We start from the raw sequence: 14,011 nt of genomic DNA, 5'->3' as shown, positions 1-14,011 counted from the left end.
TTCTTTATTTTCTGTAATGCAATTAAAAAAACAAAAATGTCATACATTCTGGATTCATTACACATCAACTGAACTATTTCAAGCCTTTTATTATTTTAATATTGCTGAATTTGGCTTACAGCTTAAGAAAACTCAAAAATCCTATCTCAAAATATTAGAATACTTCCTCAGACCAAGTAAAAAAAATAATTTTATAACAGCAAAACTAAATCAAACATTTGAAAATGTCCATTGATGCACTCAGTACTTGGTTGGGAATCCTTTTACACGGATTACTGCATCAATCCGGCGTGGCATGGAGGCAATCAGCCTGTGGCATTGCTGAGGTGTTATTGATGCCCAGGATGCTTCGATAGCGGCCTACAGCTCATTTGCATTTGTAGGTCTGGTGTCTTTCATCTTCTTCTTAACTATACCCCACAAATTCTCGATGGGGTTCAGGTCAGGGGAATTAGCAGGCCAATCAAGGACAGTGATGCCATGGTCAGTGCACCAGTTACTGGTGGGTATCACAATATTCTAATTTTCTGAGACAGTCCAGTATATATACATTTACACACACATTTATTTGCGTGTGCGTAATATTACCTGCTCTTGTGGAGGAGAGCGGAACTCTTTAGTCTTGCGGGCCGTCAGGGCAGCAGACATATTGAGCGCCTGCATGACTTGGTTGTAGCGGAATCGCTGGTTCTCCTGTAGCTCGCCTACAAAATTTTCTGAGAATGCTACCACAGCTTCCACCCTGTGGCGCACCTGCATATCGCACAGGTAATTCAGCATGTTGCAAAGCTAGAGAAAAAGAGTGGTTGTGATATTTTATGTGTCGAAGAATTTATTAGTTTTTTTTATTTGCAAATAATATACAGCATCTACTGTTTTAAGAATTTGTAACAATATGCACACAAAGCAAATTTGATTCCCTGTGTTTACCTCAAGTTTGACCTTTTCTGGAAGTTTCATTTGCAGGAGTCCTTGTTTGGGATAATTTAAGTGATCACTCATCCCTCTTCCTTTTTGCTTCTCTTTCTCTATTTGTATTTCTGTGGAGAAGACCCTGGGATCTATAAGCTTGAGAACTTGAGCCAGGTCCTCATCAGTCAGTACTCCCATCACCAAAAGAGTGTGGAACAGCTTAACAAGCGGAACAAGCAAAAGCTCGATAGTGCCACCCGAAGCATCCCTAACACCACGATCCACAGACCATACTGCTGCATACAACATTTCCACTGTAAGGGTCTTCAGGATTTCCAATGGGAATTCTGGACTGTCACTGCTGGTTACTTCCCGTCCCATCACATCAGTGCTGACAAAACAAGGGCTGGAGAACCCCATCTGTGGTTTAAGGGAAACACTTGTGCAAATGCTTGGGATTCCAAGAGGAAGTGTACTTCTCCCATTGCTGCAATTGTTTTTATGAAGGACAACGTCTTTCATTTGGTCTGACATAGGAATAATATATTCATGGTTCATCATGAGACGTGCGCTCGCATGGCTGCTGAGATGTACCTGCAAAAAATGTTCAGTGTCGGAAAGACCATGTGGTACAAATTGAGGGATGAGGCATGAAATTACCTGCACAAGAAGCTGATAAAAAGCAGAGCGGAGTAGACCAGGCAGGTGGGGATTTTGAATAGCGTGGAGAAACTGTGATTGGTCCACATGGCTGCAGATGACATGGCACACTCTTTCATTGCCCAGAGTGCATAAAGCACAGTAAAGGAGGAGGGTGTGGTACTGGAAGGTCATCATATCATCCAACTCGGACAGCTCCAAAATGTCCACACACCTAAAGTATATTGTAAAAAGGTTGAATTATATGCCTTTCAAAATACTTCTTATAACGCAATGTACCCACTACAAGAACCTCATTGGATGGGGAACTTATATAGTAAAGATAATATGCCGCAATGTGCCCATTACAAGAACCTCATCAGATGGAGCACTTATAGTAAAGATATTAAGTAAAATTTCTTGATTATAACAATCAGCCAAGGGGAGTTGATTTCACACTGCTTCTACTACTGAAGTAAGAAAGTGGTTAAATGACTGCTTTTGGAGAAGGGAAATGGGCACTTTCACAGGGCTGGACTTATGCTCCTGCATTTTCCATTTCAAAGGCTAGAATATTATGGAACACCTGCTCTGTTTGGCTTGAACGACCTTTGAAAAAAATCACAACTCATTGTCCTGTGATGCGACTGAAAAAAGGCACCTCTTTTCATTATTTGTAAGCCAGCATGCACTTTGCACTACAGAAGCCAATGAGAGTGTTTTAAATCAGAATGAATTACCTAAATTAATGCATCAATAGTTTGTTGATAATTCATCCAGTGGAACTAAAAATCATTTTAATTGGGAGTCCTAGAGCTTCATCAAACCTGCTTTCATCAGGGATTTGGAGGGTCATGACTTGAAGAGGCTCAAGGCACTGGACTCTCCAGCCATGATGCTCATCAGGACGGTCTACCAAAACGTTCAGTAGTCTGTCAGGAACCCGTGTCCATGAGACAGGGCTTAGATGCTGCACCTGCATCCTGGGTGGGCACTGAGATTTAAGAGTAGTGCTGAGGCTGCGAAAAAACCCGGCTGTCAGCGGCATTGCATTCTAGAATTGACAGAAAGACAAAAATCAAAATTTGTTGGACTAATTGACAAAATATGAGATCATAAATAGCATACAATCAAAATAAGCAGAGAATATTGCAGTTACAAGTAGATGAATTTAACAAAACAATTATTTAAATAAATAACAGTTGTTTGCCATATTTAAATTATTGTATAGAGATTTGGGGAAACACGTAAAAGAGCAAGATAGAATTGCTAGTTAGATTGTAGAAGAAAGCTATAGGGAATACAAAGGTATAAATAATGTACAAACTGTTGATAAAATCTGTTAAAATTTGAAGATATAGTGAAATTTAAATTCATATTATTAGTATACAATACAAGTAAGCACCACATTCGTGCACAACATTTAAAAGCCATTGTGCCGCCGGAAAACATACTCACTTATTGAAATATTTAGATGATGACCTTAAATTAATTAATTTCACAACAATTTTAAAATCATGTACTATACGTATCTTTGATAAATATATCAGAGTAGATCAATATATCAAGAGTTTCTTTGGGTATTATACAGTATGTGTCACGAGCAATACTATTTGACTATTTTCGTTTGAAAGGTCATTTCTTTATTTTCCAATTTTTCTTTGTGGGGTAAGGTTACTTTTTCTTGTTATGATTTTGAATATGTCTTCCATGCAAGGAAAACAATGGAACAGCGGTAGGCACTTAAAAGATTAGGCTTTAGCCTACTCTCTCTGGGCAAATATTTAAGTACAGAATTGTATTATTGTATTGTACAGCTGTTTGTGTGCAAATAAATTATTGTTACCTTTTGCTAATTAATTATCTATTCTGTTTGTTTATGTTTACTGTGCCGTAATCAAAAAGAAACAAAAAACAGAAACAAAATGTGTTTATGCAGGGTTAATGACCAAAGTGACACCCAGTCTTTTGCAAATTACTTTCAAAAAAAGTGGCATACCTTAATACTTCCCAGCTCAAACTGAAACATGTTGCTGGTTGTTGGTTTGACAAAAACTGCAGGATACAGCCTTGTATTGGCCTCTACCTGATTAATTGACAAAATGCATTTTACTCAATCAAAATAATTGCATTTTGATGTAATAAAAAACTGTGAGTAAAATATACATACAGTTTAAGAGTCTAAACAAATCCAAATATGTTTTCCTGTGTAACATACTTGATAAAAGGTGGACATCTCCACACCGCTGGAGGTAAACGTCAGCAGTCCCGCAGCGGTGTCAATCAAGCAGCCAATTTCCAAGCCAGCACTTCTCCGGCTGCAAGACAAACCTGTTGCCTCTCCGGCACAGACCATGTAACAGTTACTCCTCTTCACGCTGTGGGTGTCAAATGGACTGTCAGGAAAGGAAGTTGCCCAGTTCTACTGAAAGTATAAATTTGTGAACAGAGTACACAGTGAGAAAAGCTACTAAACAATAACCTCTCTTGGACTTTGCCACTATCGTCTCCGAGGGTGACAGTCACTGTGAGCTGGCCATCAATGTCAAACGTCATGTCATTCTGATGGAAATCAGGTGTTACCCAGCCTACAAAAACGTTGAAAGGCTCCTGGTTTGGAAGAACCTTTACGGAGTAGTAATACTGAAATAGAAAAGTAACTTGGTTTTATTGTCAGGGGTCAAAGCGATTACCAAATTCTAAAACATACAAAATGTGACAAAATAGATGATTCCTTCGCGATGCACAGACAAAAATATATTTTTTTGACTATAAACTTTAGTAAAAAATGTGCCCTATATATACTGGACCGCACCACTGACTTCACACTGTTGGTTTGGCATTGCGTGCAATACACTACAATGCACTCAATCAACTTTGGAATGACATGGAGAAAGTTTGTATGCAATTAATTTTGTCTCCGAGTCATACATACTCATTATAAGAGCCATCTATGGCTCGCGAGCCATACATACTCATTATAAGAGCCATCTATGGCTCGCGAGCCATACATACTCATTATAAGAGCCATCTATGGCTCGCGAGCCATACATACTCATTATAAGAGCCATCTATGGCTCGCGAGCCATAGGTTCCCGACCCCTGCTCTATCCCCAACCCCCATAGGTAAGATCAAGCCTAAAAACTCCAGCCCGGCCCAACACAGGCACACGGGTAATTAAAGTTTGACCCAGCCTGAGCACGACCAATTAATTTGATTTTGTAAAAATGTCACAAAATACTGCGCACGAGAAGGATACGGACATATTTACTTTTGGTGTAGAGGCTGGGCGAGACAGAGTGGGCAGTACTCTGTGTGTGCAGAGATCTGCCCACCCCTACTGCTCACCCAATCAAATTGCTATGAGTGATTGGCTGATGTTTTGGGTGCTACAAGTCTCAAATGTAGGTTTGAATATGAGATACCTGTGTATGACAAAAAATTCTGACAAGCATAGTCATCATACTGATGGTGGTAAGATAAGAAGATTTGTCTCTTACTCTAGAGGCCTGAATAAGGTGATCAGCATTATCTCTGTCAACTAGGACATCCTCAAGGAGCCGAGAAGAAGAGCTGCTGCTGACCAGACTGGGTTTTGTCCGCTTCAGCATGAACCTTGAAAGAACAGCATGATTTTCAAGTACAGTGAAATTAGCATGTTAGGGTGCTAACTTTACACATCTAAAAATCAGTCCACTTAAAAACGACAACTTTTCATATAAGGCACAACAGTAAGGCACACTAGAGTACTGTAGATGGCAAACAAACAAAAACATTAGATCTTATCTCATCATCACATTATTTGTTCGGTGCCACGGAACTAATTAGCATGGTTTATTCTAATAGGGTAAACAGTGTCTCCACTTCTTCATCTGTGCTTCAATAACCTCTCAGTTTAATATGTATGTGTACGAAAAAGAGCTAATATAGTACTTTCTTGAAATACTTTCTGTTATCGCCGTTCTCTAACATTCATTTGTGAAAAAGTGGAGAGACTGTTTAACCTATCAGAGTCCACTGTGCAAATTGGTGTTGCTGGCGTTGTAAAAATAGTGTGATTATGAGATAAGGTATATCTCCTTGGTCTAGTGTTGGTGTATTGACACTCTCACCTTCACTGCTTGCGTTCAATCATTGCCTAAATATGGTATAACAATAAAACCTTCAATGGTAAAGCATACCCACAATTATTGTATGCATTTTTAATTTTATCCCCTACATTCTGTAGTATACAAGGCAGACGGGGTTATAGGGCGCACTTCAAAATTTCTGGCGGAATTGAGGTTTTTAGGTGCGCCTTAAAGTCCAGAAAATATAGTAGTACTGCTTTGTCGGCAGCCGTACCGTTGCTTCAGTCGTGACGTTTTGTCCTGGCTGTGATCCTTGTACTCAAATTCATCTTTTGAACTAGAAAAGCCATGGGCCGACTTCATCAGAACTTCAAAGTCAGAGTCCACCTCTTCAGGCTCTTTCCTCGCTGGATGTCATTGATTATTGGAGTAGAACCGCCAGGGAAAATTGGCAAAGTAGTTTTTCCAAGGTCATGAGGAAGTAAATAGAAATACAAATTTCAAATGTGTTTCCATGCTACTTATATATTTTTGTTGTTGCAATTTCACTGATCACTCAAACTGACATGTATAAATGTTATGATGTTATGTGACATTATCCTCACCTGGAGAGAAAGATTTGGCCGCCACTGGCAGGATACCCCCCACCGGGCTGGTCAGTAGAGCAGCACACTGAATGGGCATGCTGAGACGGTAAAAACCCATTTGGCTCTCTTCGCCGCTGTGCGTCAACACCCGTGAGACCCTCAGGCTTGATAGGGAATCATTTAAGCCACTGACTCTATTGACCTTGAATGTTATCCCGACAGGATACAGAGGATCAGTCTTGTCAATAAACCGGTGCCAAGAAAAGCTTAGGCTCTCAGGGAAGCCTGTCAAAAATGTGTCACTAAAAAGTCGACATGTTATTGACTGTTAAATGGTCAGTGCAAAACGGGAATCCTATTCTCATTCTTAAATTCTATTTATGTATGTTTTTAACAGAATCATACAAACCTTTGACACTTTAATTTGCATCTATTGATTTTGATAAGAAAACCAAGAAATTCCTGGAACACCCTAATTTGTTGTCAATATGAGGATTACCCACCAACACCCTCACCATATGTCTTGGAGCTTGTCAATGGAGGGGCGCAGGACTCATTTTCCATTATAAATAAAATTACTTGCCTAGATAGTCCAAATGCAGCAATAAATTAGTGTTAAAATGTATGTTGGTATTCTTACTAAATATATCACAAATATTAGGGCCTTTGTGACCGGTTTATATCATAAATAAAATAATATAGATTTCAGCAGGGCACCCTGCATTTCTTTCCTACAGTACATTTGGCTGAGTGTTTTTTCGCTCCCCTTTAATTGGGGGAAATAGGAACTGAAGTGGTTGGACTCATAGTTGCGACAGTGTCTTCTTTGCTTCGGATTTAAACTCTTAATATTTTAATTCCAACATGTGACAAATGAAAGCTGCATATTACACTTGCGATGTCAGGCCTGATCCATTTTAATCAACAGAAACGTTTTCTGCTTGAGGAATTTATGAAGGCTGACCCATTCTTTGCATGTGTTGCCACATCTGGGGTTCTCAAACAGTGGGGCAGGCTTCGTCAAGGGGGATGCGGGTGTGTTGGACTCCAAGGATCTTTTTCTTTTTTCCCCAGAAGACATTGCCCCGCCACTACAATAGAGGGCAGTGTCGTTCTCAATAAGAGTTTTTGGTTTACATCTAACCCCCACACAGTGCATCATTCACAGAGTAAAATGATTGATAATGAAGTGTAGACACAAAGTAAAGCAGGCCCTTAAATTACTCCATGATAGAAAATAATTGAGAGGCTCTGTTCTACACAAATCTTAAATACACGTACCTGTTTGTTCTACGAATGTTCTAAAACAGTACAGTGCCAAACATGGCAAGTCATAGTAAGAAATAGCAAGGCTACAAATTCCATTCTGTGAAATGTCAAGCTAATGTCCTGACCTATTACTTAGGTACAAAGTTTAAGTCTATTCGACCAGCCCTTCAAAAGGTTTGTATTATATTAAATTTGCTGAATACACTTCAAACAAATATTGGATTGGCTGCTACTCAAACTAGTCTAAAATTAAAATGTTAAAACGTATTTTTGTTGCTAAATATTTTGTAAATGTAATGTTTTTAAAGTAATGTTTTTAAATGGTGGTGTTAAGAGTTTTCTATCACGTATAAGCATTAAAAGCATTTTCAAAAAAGAAAGTTGCCTGTGCACCAACCTGCAATCTTGGATTGTCTGGCAGTATTGATTTAAACTGAGCCTGTTTCCAACTCATCCACAGGGAAGGCTCTCGAGCCATATTGACAGCAAAAGGCTCATAACCTTCCTGTAGCCCGCACGCACTAAAGTACTGTAGAGAGCTCTCTCTGCGCCCGAAGTTCAGCCTTACCGCCTGGTTTACACCCACACTGACTACAGGGAGCAAGCCTAAAATGTCAGGAAGAAAAAAAGAAACTTGTAACTCTGAGCCAGACAAATGCAAAAAAAGAAAATGTCTAGACCGTCTCTGATGTCAAAGTCCTTTGCAGCCAGCTCTGACCCTCGTTCATTGAACAACAACTCTCCGTTGAGCGTGACCATCATTGTGCTTTCAGTTAAGTCTACCAAGCAACCCACCACATCTGCCCGCTGCCAGACACGCCCAAGAGGCTCCCCACCCTGATGGTACCACCGAGCCTATAGGAATCAGGGAATATTGAAACGGGTTTTTGTAAGGACATTTTTAAGAAATTACATACATCATTTATATTTTACTCAGAGGACGTAACAAAACTGTTAAAGCTTTACCTCAAATCCATCAAACACGAATGCCTGGTCATCTGACCCCAGCTCTTTATCAGGGGAGCAGCCGGGCCTTGCCCATCCAACTCTCATAATCCCTGCAGTGACGAGTTCGCATTCAAAGTACCACTTTCCCTGAGTCACAGCGGACAATTTGTCAGCTCGAAACACTCTGCACTTTTCACTCGAGAAAAAGCATCCGTTTGATAATACTTCTAAAAAAAAAAAATTAAGAGGTTAGAACATTTGTTTCGTGTTATGACTGGTATCATATATTGCTATTGTTATACAACGTCCCCTTGCCAAAAAACAATTATTTGATCCTATTCATCAAATCAGCAAAACATTTGCGCCTACTATTTTTGAGGTGAGGAATCTCAAGGCTGTAACCATAGGCCAGGGTGGTGCAGACAGCCTCTCTTACACATTTTTGTCCAGTTTTTTTACTCCTCTCACATAGCAAATTATATGGCAAAAGGTCTGGGCTCCGCTTCAATTTCCCATCTTGAATCTTAAGGGAAAAAATAGCAAACCTGATCAATGTTTCTATTCACAGCGAAAAGTGCTGTAGAGAAAATGTGATTACACTGTGCACAGATGTTCAAATTCGATTTTCGCATTCTGAACACAGCACATGTTATGGAATACCTGCTGAGGGCCGTAAGTCCATCCCTCCTTTATACGTTCTGAGGCCCAGATATTGTGCTTATTTTCTGACAGCAGCTTGACAGCTTCCTCATGGGCGGGGCTTAGGGAAACACGGCTTGTATCAACCGGAGCCGGTCTGTAGCCATCTGGTTGTTCATACCTAACAAGTTAAAAATGACGGATTCTTCTTCACCTTAGCAAACCAGTATACTGTATATATTTGAGATTAAGAAAATATCACAAAAAACACTACTTTTTCACGTGATGAGCCATTACTTATTAAGCATTTTTCGGATTAATACAAAGCAAGCTTCGGCCACACTGGTAACAACAGATAAAAGAGGTGAAATTGTCCTTTTCCACCATTAAGTGGCATTGGATGATGTCCCGTACCCTACCAAATCCCCTCTCACAGCAAATTAGAGCTTTGCTATCAAAAATAAAGACAGTATTACAACCTGTTAACTTGATTAATACATACCTGTTGGAGAGTCTAACAAAATGTATGCTCCTCTCAGCACATTCATCATCTAAGCCAATGTGGAAACCAAGAGCAAGAAGAGTCCTACAGAAAACAATGTGATAAAATACAAAATGTGTTTCATATAATTTTAACATTTCTATAGATCATGCGTGGGGATGACGTTAGAAATCAGGTTGCATGGACAGGTGCTGGAAGAAGTTGAAAGCTTCAGGTACTTGGGTTGTGATCAATGATCCCTCTAATTTTCCATGGGTCTGAGCGTTCATGCAAAGTCGGTGAGCAACGCTTGAAACAACAGTGAGCAACCATAATCCCAAGTGTGGCTAGATAATTAATTATCAAACAAGTCCAACACTTGACATTTTGCTGAGTTTCCGGCAATGCAAAATTATTTTTCTCTTTTGAATGAATTGACTCATGTACTATTGCAAAGGTTGTATGGCCTACAAACCTCATTTGTTCTTACAATTCTTTCACAAGATATCCATTTCTTTTTTTTTTTCCTGATACATTTTGTCTCATAGTATTAACATTTTTGGGGGCTTATTTAGTCGGTTGCAAGATACAGAACTGTACTTAATCATATTTTTTAGTGGGAGTACAATGTTGGCAACAAGATTCACTTGATATAATTGGAAATCATTTGAATGCAAAACAAACTTTTTCTTCTTTTTTTCTGTGTTTTTTTTCATACTTTTTAAATTCTTTTTTAAAAAATCTCATTGTGTTTTATTTTTCCGAGCTGTTACTTTTTTCTTTTTGTTCTCCATTTAATTTTTTCCTACGTTTTTTTCTTTTCTTTTTTTCTGGCTGTTCTCTTCCTTTTGTTTCTTTTTTTCTCAGCTTTTCACTACTTTTTCATTTTGGTATTTATTTCTTATTGGTTCTCGAGTTGTCTGTCCCTGTGTGCCCTGCGATTGGCTGGCAACCAGTTTAGGGTGTCCCCTGCCCACTGCCCGAAGATAGCTGGGATGGGCTCCAGCACCCCCGCAACCCTACTGAGGATAAGCAGTGCAGATAATGGATGAATATATATATATATATATATATATATATATACAGTGGAACCTCGGTTCTCGACCATAATCCGTTCCATTTCTTTGTACGAAAACGGATTTGTACGATCACCGAAGTCCTTTTTTCCCATTAAAAGTAATGTAAAATCATTTTAATCCGTTCCAAATCCTTGAAGCCTTACCATGAACGTAAACATGAAGCTAACCCAGGCTAACCGTACGTTTGCGTTAGCGTAATCTTCCGTACGAAAGATTACGCTAACGTGAACATGTAAAAATAAAAAAATTAGGTCGTTTACACGTCATTTAGCACCCGGGTCTCCACAACCAGTGGTGAGCAGTTAAAGGACAAAGAAAAGAATTATGAGTAGGATTTCTTACCTTGGCGGTTGTCTGCAGAAGCCATGCTGTATTCCTGCACACCTTCTTTATATTTTGCTATTATTTCTTTCTTAAATGCAATATTTGTAGGCACTACTCCTCTTTTTTCACCTGTAGTAACTTTGCTGCTTGCACCAACCTTCTTCCGAGGCATAATTAGGAGTTAAAACACTCCCTTCACCGCTTTTGAAAAACGAAAGCAGAGAAGGAGTGCGCGTTGCCGTGACAACAGTTCTTCTCGAGGGGGGGGGGGGGGGGCAATCTTCATTCGTACGCCGCTCAGCATCGCCCCTAGCGTACCGGCGTTCGAACTCCGATGTTTTGAACGAAAAGCGAAGCAAGAATTTCTCGAAATTTTTGGTCGAGAACCGATTTGTTCGAACTGAGAGGCGTTCGAAAACAGAGGTTCCACTGTATTTTATATATATATATATATATATATATATATATATATATATATATATATATAAGCAATAAGTGACAGTACCCACCTTAGGGTGTCTTGGGCCATGTGGAGTTTCTGGTTCTTCTCCCGGTCTGGTAGCTTAGAGAATTCAAACAGACAAGGATCAAGTCGCTTCTCTTCATTTAACTCCTGTGTCAAATTAAAAAAGAAAAATCATATCGAAATTTCACACTGCAAATTAAACTCATACGAATAAGGAAATATTTATTAATAAATAAAACATTAGGAATAAAGAAATGTTAAAGTTCTATGTTTTCCTCTTACAATTCCTTGAGCCCACCCAAGATCAATCCTTTCCACGACCCACAGTTCATGAATGTTCACAGCAATTTTATCTCGGAGATCCTCAAATTGAAGGGGGAGTTCCACCTATTAAAACATTAGTATTTAGAAAAAGATATTGATATTTACAATACAAAAAAAAAATAAAAAAAAATATATATATATTCAATTTTAGTAGGATGAGCAAAACTAAGTTAATTTTAATTTAGTCTTTGGGCTTTTTTTTCTAATCAAAATAAAGAAATGTATTCTACCAAAAGTAAAAGAGTATAAGCATTCGCACAGTCAAACACAAAAGGGGAGTGTGGATTTTGGTGATAATTAATCAAATGCACCAACTGGAAAATAGCTTTGGGCGTGAAAGGAAATCATGGTATCTCACAGGCAGTGTGCATAATGAATATTTGTGGAGTAGGCAAATATTTTTCGACATTAAGGGGAAAACATTGTATGCAGTAACATTTGAAACAATGATAAACATTACCGTGCTGATGTCAACTGGTAAGGGAGTGAAGGTAACTGGACTGATGGGTTTGAAAGGACCAATAAGCTCTCTTTTCCCATCATATTGTGCCAGGAGGTAGTTATGGCATGCTTCTACCTTCAGGTTATCTTTTGGGAGGAGCGCCTCAGAACATGGTGCAAAACCATGCGGGGGAAGGTATCTGAATTCTCCTTGGTCTCCTCCAAACAGAAACCTAACCCTTATTTCCAATAACCAAAGAAAAGTTCACATTGAAAATATGTAAATTTATGGACACAGATTTGCAGTACTAACTTAACACCAGGTGAGAAGCTGACTACGGGATGAAGGAGTCCATCAACGCAGAAGTTCTCAAGCATGCCCTGCACAGGGAGACCATTAACCCGAAATGAAATGCAAGGAGTGCTGAGGTCCACGCAGCAGCTGACCACATCTTCGTCCGTCAGAAGATGAGGGAAGGAAGAGAGCACTCTTCTGGCCACGCAACCTGCAGAAACCACTAAGAATTACTTACCAAATGCATTAAGAAAAGATAATTACTTAATGCCACAACCTAAATTAATAAGATCTGCCATTGATAATAGTGCTCATGAAGACATAGAAAAATAAAATAAAAATATCTTATGTGATAATAAAACTACACACTCACGCAAAAAGGTTAAAAAACGTAATCAAAATTTGACAAAAATTGACCAATAATTAAAGTTTATTAACTTTGATCAAACTTTCAGAGATTTTTTTTGTTTTGCTTTTTCTGTTTTTGTTTACATAAAATGAGGTTTTTTTGGGGGGGGTGTTTGATTAATATAAAAATTGTAACCATAAAAAAAAAAAAATACATTTGTTTTGTTACAAAAATAAACCACGGTTTAAAAAAAATAGATGACCAAACAAATTTTGGGGGTATTTGGATAACATAATTCAGAAACTGTATCAATTTACCCATGTCATAGATTGGTCCACTTGTGACCTAAACTGGGTATTTCTTTTAACGTTTTCAATGTTTTTGAGTGTTGGCTACAGATGTTTTTTTTAAGTGAATCTAAGTGTGGCTTGTACTGGGACTACAATACTAATACAGTAAGATTAAACAAGGCATAATGGACTATAATTGTTTATAAACAGCAAGCGCCTGCATACAAAATTAATCCACGCTTTGTATTGTGAACATCACATGTACCTGACCACAAGTGAATCCCATCAAATCCAAACGAGCACAGGTCATCCCCGACGCCGTTTCCACCCCAGCCGTCTCCCCCAGTGGGTCTGGGCTGGTAGCCGTCGGTTGCAGCCCAGCCAACACGCAGGTGCGTGGGCTCTGCCGTGAGGAAAGGCTCAACGTGATCCACCACCAGCTCATAATACCAACGGCGGGGCTGTGCTGAATCTTCCCCCGCACACAGAAAGATGTTGGGCCTCATGCTTCAGTGTTTTAACAGCAGAAGATTTAAAAAGGGAGAAAATAAAAGGAGTTATCTGGTAGGTTTTTTATTTCGTGAGATAACCAAATTTCTTTTAGAATAAGGCGTACGTACAAACCCCAATTTGGGCAGAAATTTGAAAGTGCACCTTAGAATAACGCATATTATAAATAATTGATATTATGATTGTGCAAAGATTGATCAAAATAAATAAACATTGCTGATCTCCTTTTGTAAACCGTTGTATGCAACAGGAATTCAACCCAAGTAGTAAAATCAATGACTGTTAAGCCTAAGAAAATATTTGTGAGGGCCTGATAGTTTAGAATCTGTGTTCCAATTCATACAAAATGTGTTTGATTTTCTGAAGGTCAGGCACAACAATTGTCTT

At 38.9% G+C, this 14,011-nt stretch overlaps 1 protein-coding gene across 1 annotated transcript in view; it reads right to left on the bottom strand.

Annotated features, from left to right (window-relative positions):
• Positions 1 to 14,011, bottom strand: part of ryr2b (ryanodine receptor 2b (cardiac)) — a 99,258-nt gene that overhangs the window by 69,041 nt on the left and 16,206 nt on the right. The window contains exons 18-38 of the mRNA XM_088351035.1: positions 13,380 to 13,621; positions 12,494 to 12,686; positions 12,200 to 12,419; positions 11,698 to 11,802; positions 11,459 to 11,562; positions 9,568 to 9,651; positions 9,087 to 9,246; positions 8,796 to 8,949; positions 8,445 to 8,653; positions 8,159 to 8,333; positions 7,876 to 8,084; positions 6,228 to 6,411; positions 5,897 to 6,029; positions 5,053 to 5,167; positions 4,034 to 4,194; positions 3,770 to 3,929; positions 3,551 to 3,637; positions 2,379 to 2,605; positions 1,573 to 1,786; positions 931 to 1,506; positions 589 to 789 (exon numbers count right to left, since the gene is read on the bottom strand). Of these exons, the coding sequence (XP_088207161.1) occupies positions 589 to 789; positions 931 to 1,506; positions 1,573 to 1,786; positions 2,379 to 2,605; positions 3,551 to 3,637; positions 3,770 to 3,929; positions 4,034 to 4,194; positions 5,053 to 5,167; positions 5,897 to 6,029; positions 6,228 to 6,411; positions 7,876 to 8,084; positions 8,159 to 8,333; positions 8,445 to 8,653; positions 8,796 to 8,949; positions 9,087 to 9,246; positions 9,568 to 9,651; positions 11,459 to 11,562; positions 11,698 to 11,802; positions 12,200 to 12,419; positions 12,494 to 12,686; positions 13,380 to 13,621 (3,913 nt within the window). The remainder of the gene's footprint in view (positions 1 to 588; positions 790 to 930; positions 1,507 to 1,572; positions 1,787 to 2,378; positions 2,606 to 3,550; positions 3,638 to 3,769; positions 3,930 to 4,033; positions 4,195 to 5,052; positions 5,168 to 5,896; positions 6,030 to 6,227; positions 6,412 to 7,875; positions 8,085 to 8,158; positions 8,334 to 8,444; positions 8,654 to 8,795; positions 8,950 to 9,086; positions 9,247 to 9,567; positions 9,652 to 11,458; positions 11,563 to 11,697; positions 11,803 to 12,199; positions 12,420 to 12,493; positions 12,687 to 13,379; positions 13,622 to 14,011) is intronic.

The sequence above is a fragment of the Urocampus carinirostris genome, chromosome 13 (genome assembly GCF_059441175.1).
Source record: "Urocampus carinirostris isolate Australia breed hairy pipefish chromosome 13, RoL_Ucar_1.0, whole genome shotgun sequence".
In the NCBI taxonomy this organism is placed as follows: domain Eukaryota; kingdom Metazoa; phylum Chordata; class Actinopteri; order Syngnathiformes; family Syngnathidae; genus Urocampus; species Urocampus carinirostris.
The sequence above is the reverse complement of the archived record's forward strand: the minus strand, read 5'-3'. Positions and strand labels throughout refer to the sequence as shown.